General features: G+C 42.7%; 1 protein-coding gene across 1 annotated transcript in view; it reads left to right on the forward strand.

The window, feature by feature from the left end:
• Positions 1-5,965: 5,965 nt before the first annotated feature.
• cpt1b (carnitine palmitoyltransferase 1B (muscle)) overlaps positions 5,966-15,621 on the forward strand; it is a 43,552-nt gene continuing 33,896 nt past the window's right edge. Inside the window, exons 1-4 of the mRNA XM_034176674.1 lie at positions 5,966-6,126; positions 8,536-8,676; positions 10,379-10,518; positions 12,783-12,954. Coding sequence (XP_034032565.1) covers positions 8,536-8,676; positions 10,379-10,518; positions 12,783-12,954 — 453 coding nt within the window. The 5' untranslated portion in view covers positions 5,966-6,126. The remainder of the gene's footprint in view (positions 6,127-8,535; positions 8,677-10,378; positions 10,519-12,782; positions 12,955-15,621) is intronic.

Raw genomic sequence — 15,621 nt, forward strand, 5'->3', positions numbered from 1 at the left:
GATGTAGTACAAACGAGGACATTGAGGTCATTGCCTTAGATCACTGGTTAGCCTCCATGCAGGTCTCAAAACAATTAGTGTTAGTGGAAGCACCAGGTCCCTAAAGACTTGGACCTTCCATTGCTTGCAAAGGTATTGGCTTAACCAATGATAATCTTCAAGTTTATTTTTTAATAACACTTTCTAGTCAGAAAATTTTCAAGTGCTGAATATGACATCAAAACACAAACATTAAAAAAGAACAACCATAAATACAAATTTCAAAAATTGTGCAGTGACAGATTTTCTCTCTAAATTGTCACAAAGTCCTCATGGGCATCTACAGTAGAACCCTTCTTGATTTAGTTTGCCACAGTCAGAAAATGTGCAACATGTGAGACAATGTGTGAGTGAGTGGCTGACAACACACTTTTCCTTTTTATATATTGGAGAGGAACGGCGCTTCTGGAAGTGGTCGAGGGAGTCCAGCAGCCTCCAACCACGCAGCTCTGCAGCTGGCCCAGCTCCAACTCGCCGTGTATGCATGGTCAGAGGGCTGGAAGAGTTCTGTCTGTTAGCAGAGGAATCGCAATCCGGATTTATCCTGTTATTTTTGAGGACCACTGTGGAAATAGTTTACGCATTGGCCCGGCCATGCACGCACAGTCAACGGGCTAAACAACACCTTTACAGCAGCCGAGGAGTGGCGCAAGATCCAGATTTATCCTCTTATTTTATTTGTATTGAGGACCACAATGGAATGTTTAATGCTATCTTTTGTTTTCATCTGCAGTTTTATATAGTGTATTGTTGAGACGCAACAGGCATGTCACTTATATCAGTGAAAGTGTTGCCATCCACACTTCTCGGCCTTTTTTTTTGTTTTGTTTTGCCCTCTATGGAGCCATGCTAGGCTTTTTATTATTATTACTTCCAGGGCTCTGCCTTGGATACAGTCTGGAGTATTTTCACAGCCTCTTTTCACAGAATAACAGCATCATAGCAGCCCACAGTTAATACAGAAAAAGAGGACATGTCCATTATGGACAACCCTTCAAATCAGCAGTCATACATTAGAAACAGTAGATGATTACATCTATCTTAGAACATTGTATAACAGCAAATAAGGGAAGTGTAAAAAATAAACAAAGGTTTTTGCTGTTTTCTAGTTTCTTAGCGCTGCATGTATAAAAAAAAAAAGTTATTGTGTGTCTGTATACATGATAATTAAATACTTTTCCCAATCAGTTTGGTATTGTCCTTTCTTTTTAACCTCTTAAGTGCAGATCAATGCCCAGTTGCATTCATCCAGGGATTGTATGACAGAAACATAACTTGAGGGTATTTTGTGATCACACACAACAAAACTCTAATGATACAAATAATACAGGTCTGAGTGCAGTGGTAAGAATAATAGCATGAGTTGAAAGGCGACGCATAGCTGACTGGAATGTTCTGGCTTTCAACGAATGAAAATATTGGTTCATTGCATGAATGGAAAACAGTTGTTTTATATGACACCTAAATAGATCTGTGTCATTTGTTAGTTTACTTAAAATTAGGTCTTTTTTTTCTCAGAAACAGGAAGCAGTTGATTCTGTCTGGCAGGCAAGCCACCTGGACACCACTGACCTTAACCACTAAATACCAAACCAGAGGGTGAATCATGTCTGCTTTCCTCCATCGTGTGAAAAATCACATATGAACTTGTCCAGTAATTCATCTGATAGCGCTTCAATGGCCACAAAGGTTGTCCCTATGTACATTGTGCTTATGGTGTCCTGCATTGAGCGTCCTTATATCACTGACACATTCTTACACAAAGGTAGTGGAGTGGTCCAATGGAGTGAAATGGATGGGACAAAAATGCTCTGTAAATTGATCCAAAATGCATGGGAAATTATGTTGGATAGTTGATGCATTCGGAAGCTCGGAAAGACCCCACATAAAAAAAAAACCCTATGCAAGAAAAAGTGCATTCATGAGATTACCTCTGAGACAAATATGGATCACCTACTTAGCGCGGGGTGCCCAACCTTTTTTGAACCAAGACCTACTTTTAAAGCTGACAGTGTATCAAGATCTATCAAGCTGTTTCGAACGCCATAGAGTAGCCGCAATTTAATAATACAATTTCCTGGCACAAGTAGTTTTAACAATAATAATGCATTATTGAAGTAAATGTGCAAAGGATAAGCACAAGTAGGCTCAGGACTGACCTGTAACAACACAACTCAAATTACACAATGCCAAATTAAAGTTGGAAAAGTTGTTCCCTAGTGGGACTTCTGGCACAGGCGGCAAGAAATACAAGCAAGAAGGGCTAAATCCAAAGGCTGTGCATATTCATCATGGTTTTAACGTTTCAGAATTTCTTTTTTAATTTTGAGCGACAATTCATTAAACAGTTAAGAAATTTACCTCTGTTAAGACACCTGACGTCTGTGTGCAGCAGTCAGCCAGCTGTTCATGGAATAACGAAAAAATAAAACCACAAACACTGTCATCTTTATCAAAAGCAGGAAATCATGGTATTAATAGTTTATCTCTGTTTTATATTACACTCAACAAAAATATAAACACACTTTTGGTTTTGCTCCCATTTTGTATGAGATGAACTCAAAGATCTAGAACTTTTTCCACATACACAATATCACCATTTCCCTCAAATATTGTTCACAAACCAGTCTAAATCTGTGATAGTGAGCACTTCGCCTTTGCTGAGATAATCCATCCCACCTCACAGGTGTGTGTGTGTATATATATATATATATATCAATCAGTTTGGTTCCTTGGTAGCAAAGTCGAGACAAGCATATGCCCTTTAAACTTGAAGCTAACTGGAGTCGGTGACGAAGCACGTATTTGCTTTTTAAACTCGAAGTTGACTTTTAGCTAACTGAAACCAAAATGACCATGTACGAGGTCTATTAGAAAAGAAACCGACAGTTTTATTTTTTTAAAAAACTATATGGATTTGAATCACGTGTGATTACATCAGCCAAGCTTGAACCCTCGTGCGCATGCGTGAGTTTTTTCACGCCTGTCGGTGACGTCATTCACCTGTGAGCACGCCTTGTGGAAGGAGTGGTCCAGCCCCCTCGTCGGATTTTCATTGTCTGAGAAGTTGCTGAGAGACTGGCGCTGTGCTTGATCAAAATTTTTTCAAAAACTGTGAGGCACATCCGAGTAGAGACCATTTGAGAAATTCAGCTGGTTTTCGGTGTAAATTTAAAGGGCTGATGAGAGATTTTGGATTGTTTCTATCGCTATAAGGACTTCCCACGGAGCGGGACGTCACGGAGCGGGACGTCACGCAGCGCTCCGATGCGACGTCATCCTGTTTCAAGCTGAAAACCTCCAAATTTAAGCCTCTGTTGACCCAGGATGTCGTGAGAGAACAGAGAACTTCCAGAAGAGGTCGGAATCAGCAGTTTATCCAGACATTCCACTGTTAAAGGAGATTTTTTTAATGAAAGACGTGCGGACGGATTGGCGCGTCGGCTCGCAGCTCCGTGTTGATAACCATTTGTAAAATCCAGGCAGCTTTTGGTGGCTTTCAGTTGAGTGAGTATCTGAGAAATTGTTTAACAGCAGGGCATGTTCCAACTTGTCCTTAAGGCTTCCAACGGAGGTGTTTTTCCTGTGGCGGGCGCGCAGCGCCGGCTGCGAGCCGACGTGCCAATCCGTCCGCTCCGTGGGAAGTCCTTACAGCGATAGAAACAATCCAAAATCTCTCATCAGCCGTTAAAATTTTCACCGAAAACCAGCTGAATTTCTCGAATGGTGTCCACTCGGATGTGCCTCACAGTTTTTGAAAAAATTTTGATCAAGCACAGCGCCAGTCTCTCAGCAACTTCTCAGACAAAGGAATTCCGACGAGGGGGCTGGACCACTCCTTCCACAAGGCGTGCTCACAGGCGAATGACGTCACCGACATACGTGAAAAAACTCTTGCATGCCCACGAGGGTTCAAGCTTGGCTGATGTAATCACACGTGATTCAAATCCATATGGTTTTTTTTTTTAAAATAATAAGGTCGGATACTTTTCTCACAGACCTCGTATTGTTCTTTGAATTTGACGCCAACTATCTGGTACTGTAGCTAGCTGAAGTCAAAGGTAAGCATCAATTTGTTTTCTAAAACATACATCTTTGCTTTCCAACCTCAAAAGTTAACCGTCTGATAGCTAACTGATGTTAATTTGTTTCTAAACTTGAAGCTAACAAAATTAAGTCAAATACAAGCTACTGTTTGCTTCTCAAAACTAACAGTCTAATAATTAAGTGCAATCAAAGACGTAGCTTTGCTTTCTGAATTTGAAACTAACAGCTTAGTCTATAAATGAAGTCAAAGGTGCACATTTTATTAGCTTCCAAAAGCTAAACAGTTTGGTAGCTTAAGTGAAGTCACAAACACAATTTACAGATGAACACTGAATAGTTATCCTAAGTTATATAACACCTAAATAGATCCTTGTCATTTCATTGGTGGTTAGTATGTCACGTGATATTGATCATTTGTCCCATTTGCCATTATGTTCCATTTAACATTCAAATTTGGTTCCATTTAGCATGCAATTTTGGTTCCATACATTTTGTTCCATTTCACGCGCACACTAGCAGCAACGGCGCTTAGCTTAAAAACAAGCATGGCGGGGTTTGTTTTGGTGACAGATGACAATATGAACGAGCTTATGGATGGCGCTCATTTTTCTAACACAAAAAACATCCACAACACTGTAAGCTGTCTGGAGGCATTTACAGTATGCTGGGACGTCTCTAGCTAAAGTAGAAACACTGTCAGATGAAGAACTCCACAAATTTGTGTCACGATTTTTTGCTGGTCAGAGGAAAGCAGATGGCAGTCTGTACACGAAGAAGTCAATGCATGGCACCAGCTATGGACTATTGGCAAGATTGTTTTTGAACTACGTATATGACTGTTTTTGCAAGTTGACTGAAAACAATTTTGGATTAGATTGCTATTTAAAGCTTGTGTTGGACTGTTTGGAACCACACAAAATGTGTCCCAGTTCTCTTGTTTATAAATTAATAATATATCAAATAAGAAGGATCTATTTTAGGCTTTATTAAACAAATAATGAATTTTTTCAATCGTGCGATGGAAGAATATTTCATTTGAAAGATGGAATGTTCCATTTTTTTTCTAAATGAAATATTCTTACCATTGCACTCATAAACATTCATTATTTGTATACTGTACATTGCATAAATAACCACAACTGTTCTCAATTTATACTCTTATATTAAAAGCCAAGTGGCCTCTGTGTATGTGCATGCATGTGTAAGTGTGTATGGCTTCGATCACGGACAAACTGGGGAGAGCTGACATTTGCCATTTGGTACGCTTATGTATTTTGGGTCAAGGATGAACACTGTGAAAACATAAAGTTGATAGGATTCATATTTTTGGAGAAATTATGGATATTAGGTGACAGCAGTGAACAGTGGATGTTAATCATTAAAGTCTGGACTCGCATGCTATTCCAGCAGGGGGTGGTAAATCATGTATATATTAAAAGACAAGTGGCCTTTGTGCACATATATGCGTGTGTATATAATTTTGATCACAGTTCAAACAGGAGAGCTGACATTTGCCGTTTGGTATGCTTAGGGATTTTGGGTAAAGGATGAACAGCGCCAAAAAACGTTGATAGGATGAATATTTTTGCAGAAACTACAGATATTAGCTCACAACAGTGACCAACACTCACACACCATTCCATATCATTATTGAAACTTTGCATAATTTATTACCACCCTTGAAAAATGTCAGCTACCTATTTTATAAACACTACCCAATCTAGAACCTGTGGATCCCCACGGGCAATGAGCTTGTCATATCTTAATACAGAGCTGAAGTGGTAACAGTTACATATCCTATGACGGCACGTGATGTTGCTGTTTGGTATCTTGTTGCATAAAGAAACATGGTATGACAGAGAAACCAAGATATGGGGGAGAGAGAGAGGGAGACGACAGCTGTTATACCTGCGGAAATTCCCTTCAAGGGCACAGCAGTCACAACGAGCATACAAGCTTGTGCAAACGGAAATTTTATTTGCTTAGGGACTGAAGCCAAATTCGCAGTTGCCATCTGAGTGGATTATTTGTCTGACAGAGGTAAATATCTTATTTCAGTCCTATTTAATTCTATGTAACTGGGTAGATTTCGCTGGTTAATGGCTGTATTTCTTAAAACCGAAGACCTTTCAGTTTCTAAAAGTTTGGATGGTGTTAGAGCAGTTGGTTAGTATTCCGCAATACAAAATAAATTGACAGTCAGGTGGTTTTCACTCTGTGTATGTAATTTCATGGCTGTCTGAGGTCTGTGCACTCATACTGAGCCAGTGCACTGCTATATCTGGACAATGAACTTTGTCCCACTTTGATGGCTGTTTAGTCCCATGACATGGAAAAAGAAACCCTAGACATCTCATCATGACAACATTACAGAATAATTTGTAAAGACAATAAATTGTCATTGTTTATCAGTGTCTATAATATCTATTATACATTACACTCAAATATTGGAGACAAACGTCAAAGTTTATTGTACATAAGCCATATCAACAAAAAATCCCCTGTGCTTTAATGCTGCAGATATCCCCCCCACAAGGGCCTTGTAATTAATGAAATGTTAGTGGCCAAAAATACCCCATTACTGGTGCAGCTTAGCTTAAAATTTCCATAACAATTGTGCATTTTGTGATTAAAAACATAGAATTTGGCATACATATTCTAAATTAATGAATGTTTATTTTCAGATATGGAGCCATTTTAGAGATGACCTCAAATAAACTATAGGGGTCAATAAAGAATTACACAAGGGTCAAAATTTATCATGTTATGGGGTAACATATGTCATAGAATGCAATGGACATTGACCTTTTTTGACCTTTACTTTGGACACCAAGCATTCAACACAGTCAAAGCTATTCCAAAAAAAAAAAAAATATTAAATTGTCTATAGGTGTGTCTGTGGGTGTGTATGTGTGTGTTTGTCTGTTTGTGGCCCTGTGACAGACTGGCGTCCTGTCCTGGGTGTACCCCACCTCACTCTCTATGACTGCTGGGATAGGCTCCAGCCCCCCGCTACCCTTAATTGGACTAAGCGGTTGAAGATGAGTGTGAGTGTGTGTAAGTGGGTGCTTCACTGTTGAGGACCTCAACAATTTGAAATAGGCATGGCGATGCCCGCATTACATTTGGCTGCAGTAGATATATGGGTACTTGTACAGGGGTCAAAAGTTAAAGTTGTTCCAGTTTTGGTTAAAAGAGGGCCAAAATATTGATTGAGCTAATAGGATTAATAACTAGGATAGTTTTGAATGTTGAATGCTTGGTCTCCAAAGTAAAGGTCAAACAATATCGATGTCCACTGGTTTCTATGACATGTAACCTGTTACCCCGTAAAGTGATAACTAACATAACATATGGTGCAAACTTTTCCTTTTTAAAACCCTATTAACCAATAATTTGCATCACTTTTTACCTAAATTGGAGAAGCTTTAACTTTTGACCCCTGTATAAGCTGAAATTGACCTTTACCCCATAACTCCATAACATTGAATCATAGATAGTCCAAACTATAGCTTTTAGGAATCTTTATGTTCAGACAAATAATGTGGTTGTGGCACATAATGTGGTTCATGCATAGGAAAGTGGTGACATAATTCACCATACCAGATTGTCACCTGTGATTACAGTGTGTTTCGTGCTTTGGTGCTCGTATCACGATTTACAGGATTCCTCTGTAAATATTCTGTTATCTGCTGCATTACAGACTTAATCTGACTTGGCATCTTTAATATTATAGCTTGGTACCAAAGACCATTATGTCTTCTGCAAATGTTCCTTGGATAGCTGGTGGAGATTTGTGCTGTTGGAGTGATCTTTATGTACAAGTTGTTAACACTTAAATCTGGTCAAGTCCCTTACCTTCTTTCAAAGTTATTTCTACTGGTTATGCAACATTTAAAGTTTACGGAGTCACAAGGTCAGTGGACAGGTGTTTGGTGATACTGATATCTCTGCACGAGGACAATGGTCCTAATGTTTCTTGTCTTATGGTTTGGTTGTGAGACTTGGACGCTAACCAGTGATCTAATGTGACAACTGGATGTCTTTCATATTAGGTCTCTTCAGAGGATCCTTGGGTACTGCTGGAATTACTTGGTGTCAAACAAGTGCTTACTTTGGGGAACTCAGATGAGGAGTATTACTTGCATTGTGAGGGTGTGTGAGCTACAACATGTTGGACATTTAATTAATTTCTCTGTGAATGCCATCATGGATGTGCCTCAGTGATTTGGCTGGAGAAGGCCAAGGGGACACCCACGATTCACTGGCTGCGGAAGCCAGATGGTTACTTTTGAAACGTGGGAATGGATCGGTTATCTGTCTGAGTTGTTGCCATCCAGGAACTGAGGTGGTTCTTCTTTCTGGTGGATGCAGCTGAGCATGGTGGCAGTGCATGCTCCCAGTCTTGACTTGTTACAACAGTGTCTTCTGTTGAATTTCTATACTTAGATGGCAGAGGCACATCAAGCAGTGGGCTTCCAGTTCACCGTGAGCCCAGATGGTGTGGACCTTAAGCTGAGTCAAGAGGTCATCAAAAACATTTACCTGTCAGGACTGACGTCATGGAAAAAGAAAGCCATAAAATTCAAGGTACAATAGGCAGCACTTCAGTTCTCTGACTGGATTGATTTTAAAGCTGTGATACATCTGAGGCTGAACATACTCTTAACATCAGTATGATCAAATACGAGGTTTGTTAGAAAACTATCTGACCTTTTTATTTTTTGCAAAAACCATATGGATTTGAATCATGTGCGCTTGCATCAGTCAAGCTTGAACCTTTGTGCGCATGCATGAGTTTTTTCACGCCTGTCGGTTGCATCATTCGCCTGTGAGCACGCTTTGAGTGAGCAGTGGTCCACCCCCCCTCGTCGGATTTTCATTGCGAGGAAAATGTCTGAACGATTTGGAGCTTTGCTGCATCAAATTTTTCCAGAAACTGTGAGAGACAGCCAGGTGGAAACCATTCGGAAGATTCAGACGGCTTTCAGGGACGATTCTATGGGGATCACACAGATTAAGGAGTGCTACAACCGGTTTAAAGACGGTGCACAATGGCTGAGGGCGCGCCGTGCTCCAAGTGGCAATCGACAGGCTGAAACGACCAGATCATTTCCAAACTGAATGCTGTGTTTGATCCGGGACGTCGTCTAACTACCAGAGAAATGGCAGAAGATGTGCACATAGCACTTTTTCGCCACATTCCACTGTTACAGGAGTTTTTGTCATGGAAAAAGGAGCGGAGGAATTCACCACAGAGCCGCTAATGGCGCGGGACAAAAGCACCTCCGTGTTTGTCTCACAGGACATGTTGTAACATGCCCAGCTCTTGCACCATTCGGAAGATTCAGATGGCTTTCGGTGGCTTTTCAGTCGTGTGACTATCCGAGAAATTGTGGACGAGCTGGACATGCCACAACATGTCCTGTGAGGCTTCATCACGGTGTTGCTTTTTGTCCCGCGCCATTAGCGGCTCCGTCCCGACGCGCAAATTCCTCCGCACATCTTTTCATGATAACAACTCCTGTAACTGTGGAATGTGGCGAAAAAGTGGTATGTGCACATCTTCTGCCATTTCTCTGGTAGTCAGATGACGTCCCGGATCAACACAGCATTCAGTTTGGAAATGATCTGGTCGTTTCAGCCTGTCGTTCGCTGCTCAGAGCGCGGCGCGCCCTCCGCCATTGTGCGCCGTCTTTAAACCAGTTGTAACACTCCTTAATCTGTGTGATCCCCATAGAATCGTCCCTGAAAGCCATCTGAATCTTCCGAATGGTTTCCACCTGGCTGTCTCTCACAGTTTCTGGAAAAATTTGATGCAGCAAAGCTCCAAATGGTTCAGACATTTTCCTCGCAATGAAAATCCGACGAGGGGGTGGACCACTGCTCACTCAAAGCGTGCTCACAGGTGAATGACGCAACCGACAGGCGTGAAAAAACTCGTGCATGCGCACAAAGATTCAAGCTTAGCTGATGCAAGCGCACATGATTCAAATCCATATAGTTTTTGCAAAAAATAAAAAGGTCGGATAGTTTTCTAACAGACCTTGTACAGTGTGATTGTCCAAAGTCATGGAAATTTAACTTCTGCAGCACAAAATGTAGCATTAACACATATAAGATTGGAACCAATGTGGTAACCATGGGCAGTGTCAGAGCTACGTGCACAGCCATGCACATACCACAGCAAAAATAAAACACAAAAAGCATTGCTATAAAAATTGTGTGATATAAAAATGATGAGTGTTTAGGTTGAAGAAATTAGTTTTGATTCACTGATTTTCTTGTGCAGAATGGTGTGTTAGCTGGAGTCTATCCTGCCAGTCCATCCAGTTGGCTGATTGTTGTCATTGCCATAATGAGCACTTTGTATACCCAGATTGACCTTTCTCTGGGAATGATTGACAGCATTAAGGAAAACTTACCACAAAGGTCAGACATCCTCCACAGGCTGCAGTGACAATGCTTGTATTATCCACATCACTCTTAAAATTTACACTTTTAATAAACAAGGCACTCATTTGTATGGGAATAACACTAAAGTGATCTTCTTTTGCATTAATTGCCTTCACGTCTTTTTCTTTGTGTACTGTGTACCTGACATTTTTTTCACTTTTATTTATCAATTGGTGCATTTAAACGATCAATTAAAAAAAAAAAAAATGAAGATAAAATCAAATTATAATTTGTAACACATCAATGATAGCCCAAGTGTTATGTGTCGACGCGAGTTGAGGAGCGGACCTGCGTCAGACAGAACCCAGCGCTAAAAATAACCAGAAAGCAGTTCCAACAACAGAAACAATTTATTTTTCACCTGTGCATAATAATGTGTACAAAACTAAAAGAACGTCCTTCTGGTGGAGTGACTGTTGGCGCGCTCTTAAGCGCCCAAAAGGATAGAAGCCCGGCGCTCCTGGACCCACTACCACCAGACAAACACCCCCCAGGTGGACACGACAAACTGACTCTCTGTGAAGCAAAGAAGAGGTGAGGTAAGTCAGCAGTTACCACAATATCTTTCAAAAGACACACGCTATCAGCAACACATTCAGGTCTGTATTTTTTAACTTTATGCAAATGAGCAGCTTCTCACAACAAGTGGAGGATCACTTATCCTGCACGCCACAGCAGTGAGAAGCAAACTGCACAATTCTCATCACAATTCCAGTATACTGCGTAACAAAACACCAAGTTACTATCAACAATTAGTCGAACACTTAATCACCTTTAATGTGTGCTGACAGCATGGGTCCTCACCCTTCCTTGCTTCACGGGCTCGATGTGTCAAACCCAGGCGCGGTCCTCAGCGTCTCACAAACGGACATCACAAGGTCGAGTTCCCGGCAGTTCTGCTTGAATCACACATGCCTTAAATGCAGAACGCCATCCAATTATCTGCTTCAGCTGAAAGTCTTTAAGGTTGCATGTGAGCACCAGTCACAGGTGCTTCACATGATGTTGATGAGGGTGAGGATTCTTCAGCCAGCACCTTCTCCACAGACAAATCAGTTCTCATGCCACCTGAAGAGCAAAGAAAAGAAAAGAACACCAAAACATCCAGCCACACCCCCCAACACACAACACCAAGTCTGCATAAAACCTGCTGTGTTCTGCTCTTGCACTACAATAATGGGGTTTTAAATATTATTGACTTAGTGGATTATTTTAAAAACTTTTACAGCCTTCGCAGCCTCTCCTGTGGTTAGCATAATAAATTATACACTACAGGATTTATCAATCAATTGTATTACTGTGTATTTTAGCTCCAAAAACATTTTTTGACTGAAGTTACCATCTCATTTTGTAAAGAAACCTAATTAATGGTAACAGCCAAAAGTAGCTATTGAAAAAAATTTTAATAGATGACTGATCATGCTTTTTCCTTTTCTGGCAGTTGACCATCAGAATTGCGTGTTTCCTTCTCAGGTATCTGTGTGTAGCACTTGTATTGAAGCATAGTAGACTTCAAAAACTAAATTCTTGAAAATAATTTTTAAAAATGATGTGTCTGTTTATAATATTGACATCAAAGTATTTTCAGCTTCAACATAATCAATTATATTTACTAATCGCGGCAGCCTTAGACAACAGGGCACCGCAGTCTTGTTTGAACCCTCCATGATCTCGCCGGATTTGACCACTTATGGGGATCTCTGCTCCTGTTGTGCAGTATATACACAGCATAACTTGACACGGACAAATGGTGTACTGTATTATTTTCGGCTGCAATCACCGAAGCAGTCGCGAAAAGTGGGGTTTTTTTTCAGTTCCCAGTGGAGACGAGAAGACAAAGCAAGTGGGAGACATCGTGTCGGTGTTAGTCTACACAGCTAACCAGAGTAGCGGCGTTCTCTCATCTGCAAAACCGCCTTGACATAAACAAACCGCAACGCATGTCCACGCATGTGTGTAATTTGCCCAAAAAGCCTTTGAAAATGCAGTGGTTTTTTTCTCCCGGAAGTAGAGAAATTACGTCATATGTGTCATATTTTACCCCTTTAGCACCCGCCCTCAAACAACACTGCGGTGCCCAATAGGGATGGCCAAATGAGGTCTCATGAAGCATCACTTGTTTTTTCCAAGGACAGGAAGGCCAGTGGTACATTAAAAAAAAAGGATAAAAACAAACTGAAGTGCAGTGTGCTTTGAACTAGTTTTCACAATGTATCATGAGTTTTGTCTTCTGTGAACAGAGCTCACATGTCGACGCAGGTCCGAGCAGTGCTGAGTGCCATCCTATTTGCCACCGGGCTGTGGCTGTTCCTCATCTACCTGTTGAGATACACTCTCAAAACTCTGCTGTCATACCATGGATGGATTTTTGAGCCCCATGGAAAAATGAGCTCATCTACCAAAGTGTGGTTGGTACGTCTTTCCATCAGTCTGTCTTTGTTTTTAATCAGAATAAGTATGCCAAGTGCATTTTCGACACACTCGTTATGTGTCGGACGCAGCCCGGCGAACCGACCAGCGTTTGAAGGACCCAGTATAAAATAAGCAGAGCACGGTACAAAGGATAACAGAGTTTAATGACCATAACAGTGCTGTGAAAAAATATAAAAGTGCGCGGTCTGGCGTGGTGGTTTTGCGGTGCGCTCCCAGCAGCGCCAACGGTCTGGAGCCAGAAACAACCCGGACCCAAGGACCCCGCCGACACCCCCCAGGTGGCCGCGACCAACCGAGTCTGTGAAAGAAGGAATCATTATGTGAGTCCACACTCAACACACAGAGAGAACGCTCAAAGGTGCACACACAGCAAACACTTCCTGGCTTAATTACTAATCAGCTTCCCACCCTGCAGGCATGGAACACCCAGTTCACAAAACTCCACTGCAGAGGAAGCTGATTACACGACCAACATACAGCTCAATATAATAAGGTGTGAGGGACACCACATTTACTGACTGTATAAATGTTAGTCACAAAATCTAACGTACCTCAGGAAGTGTGCTGACGAGCGTGAGACCTCACCCCCTCCTCTTTCACAGACCATGCATCAAACCTGGACGTTCTCTGCATCCACTGATGATGAGATGGCTCCCGAGACGACGATCTCACCCGTCTGGTCACAAGGTCGAGTCTCTGGCAAATACACACTGTGTACTCCAGTCTTAAATGCCACCATGTTCCAATCCATGTAGATGCACCACAGCTGTGAGTCCTGACGAGCCGCAGGTGATCAGCCTCAGGTGATCAGGGTGAGGTCCTGATAAACTCAGCTACACAGCCACTCAGTCCCAAATGCAAGCCACCTGGAAGGAAAAACAAAAGACAGGACAAAAGACAGAAACAAAAAGGCAGCCTGGCCCCCCCAGCCATACAACAGTACCCCACCCTCACGGGAAGCCTCCCGGCGACCACACAAACCTGGCCCAGGAGAAACACCCCCCTCCAGGGACCATGGCTGGAAACCGTATCCGCATTCATCTTCCAACAGAATCTTCATCTAACAGAACGGTTGATGTCTTCTCCTCTGGCTGCATCTTTGCCCTTGTTTCTATCAGTCAATTAGCACAGGTGTGGCCAGGAGTTCTTGAACCTGTGCGGTCAGCCTTTGTCCAACCATGTTCACAGTCTGATTAGTCATAAAACAAAAAAGACAAACACAAACAACCAAAACACCCCCCCGTCCCCAGGGGACCGTCCCATCAAACCCCGGGAAGAGGAGAAAAGAAAAACACAACCCAAACTTAAGCTTACAAATAAAAATACTAACACCCCCCCCCTCCCCCTCCCCAGAGGACCATTCCATCAAACCCCGGGAAGGGGAGAAAAGAAAAACAACCCAAACTTAAGCTAACAAATAAAAACACTAACACCCCCCCCCCCCCCCCCTAACGACATGTAGGGACCAACACCCCCCAGAGGACATCCCGCCAGCTCCAGGAGTAATAACCACAGCCGAGGTCCCTCCGGGATCCAATGTCACCCACGGGGACTCCCAGTGCCTCCCAGAGGACCATTCCATCAACCCCAGGAGACGCCTCCCCTCATGACCAACGGACCCAGCCCCGGCCGTCTACGGCTAGATGGACCCACAGCCCTTCCCCCCCAGAGGACACCACAGTCAAACCCTGAGGGCAGAAACTGGGGGGAAAAACAAAAGGAGAAAAAAAAAACATACAAACAAAACAACCCCAACCCCACCCCCTTGGCGCAGTGGAAACTGGAAGCACATCCAGTGTCACCAACCGTGACTATACCCCAGAAGCCAACCGGGAGGAGTGGAACAGCGGTTATGGCAGACGGCACAAAACGGCGCCACTCCTCCGACTTCTAAACCAGCCACCAGCTGCGGGTATATCCCACTGCCCCAAACCTCAGCCACGCCGATGGCAGACGGCTCAAAGGCGCGCTGAAGCCGGAGGTGGAACAGGGAATCAACAAACAAAAAAAAAAACAACAACACCCTGAACCCCCCCCCCCCCCCCCCCCAGGTGCAGAGGTTATCTGGGAAACGCCCAGCATAACCAAACTGCACCACTCCAGCAACGCCGACACTACGGCTCACACGGCTGGAGCCAGAGGAGAAGAGAGGGAACAAAAAGAAAATACCCCAAACCCCCCCCCCCCCTCCCGGGTGCAGAGGTTACCTGGGAAACGCCCAGCATAACCAAACTGCACCACTCCAGCAACGCCGACACGTATGGCACACCCGGCTGGAGTCAGAGGAGAAGAGAGGGCATAACAAAAAACAAACAAAAAAAAGAAAAAAGAAAAAACAACCCAAGTACCACCCCATCACCCCCCAGGGGACCGTCCCATCAAACCCTGGGGAGGTGAAACTAAAAAAATAAAAAGAAAGACTAACAGACTAACATAAAGTTGCTTGGGTCCTGTTTCGTTGCTCCAAACAGGCTGCAGGGTCACAACCCCAGACACTAATAGTGGAAAAAAAATAAAATAAAATCCCACACAAAAACCAACTCAAAAAACACCCACAAGAAATGAACCAACACAAAACTAATCAGTGGTTTATACCGTCAAGCTCAAACAAATCGAATACACCTGTTCCAACTTAAGAGCTTAACG

Source organism: Thalassophryne amazonica, chromosome 8 (genome assembly GCF_902500255.1).
Source record: "Thalassophryne amazonica chromosome 8, fThaAma1.1, whole genome shotgun sequence".
NCBI classification, from domain to species: Eukaryota; Metazoa; Chordata; class Actinopteri; order Batrachoidiformes; family Batrachoididae; genus Thalassophryne; species Thalassophryne amazonica.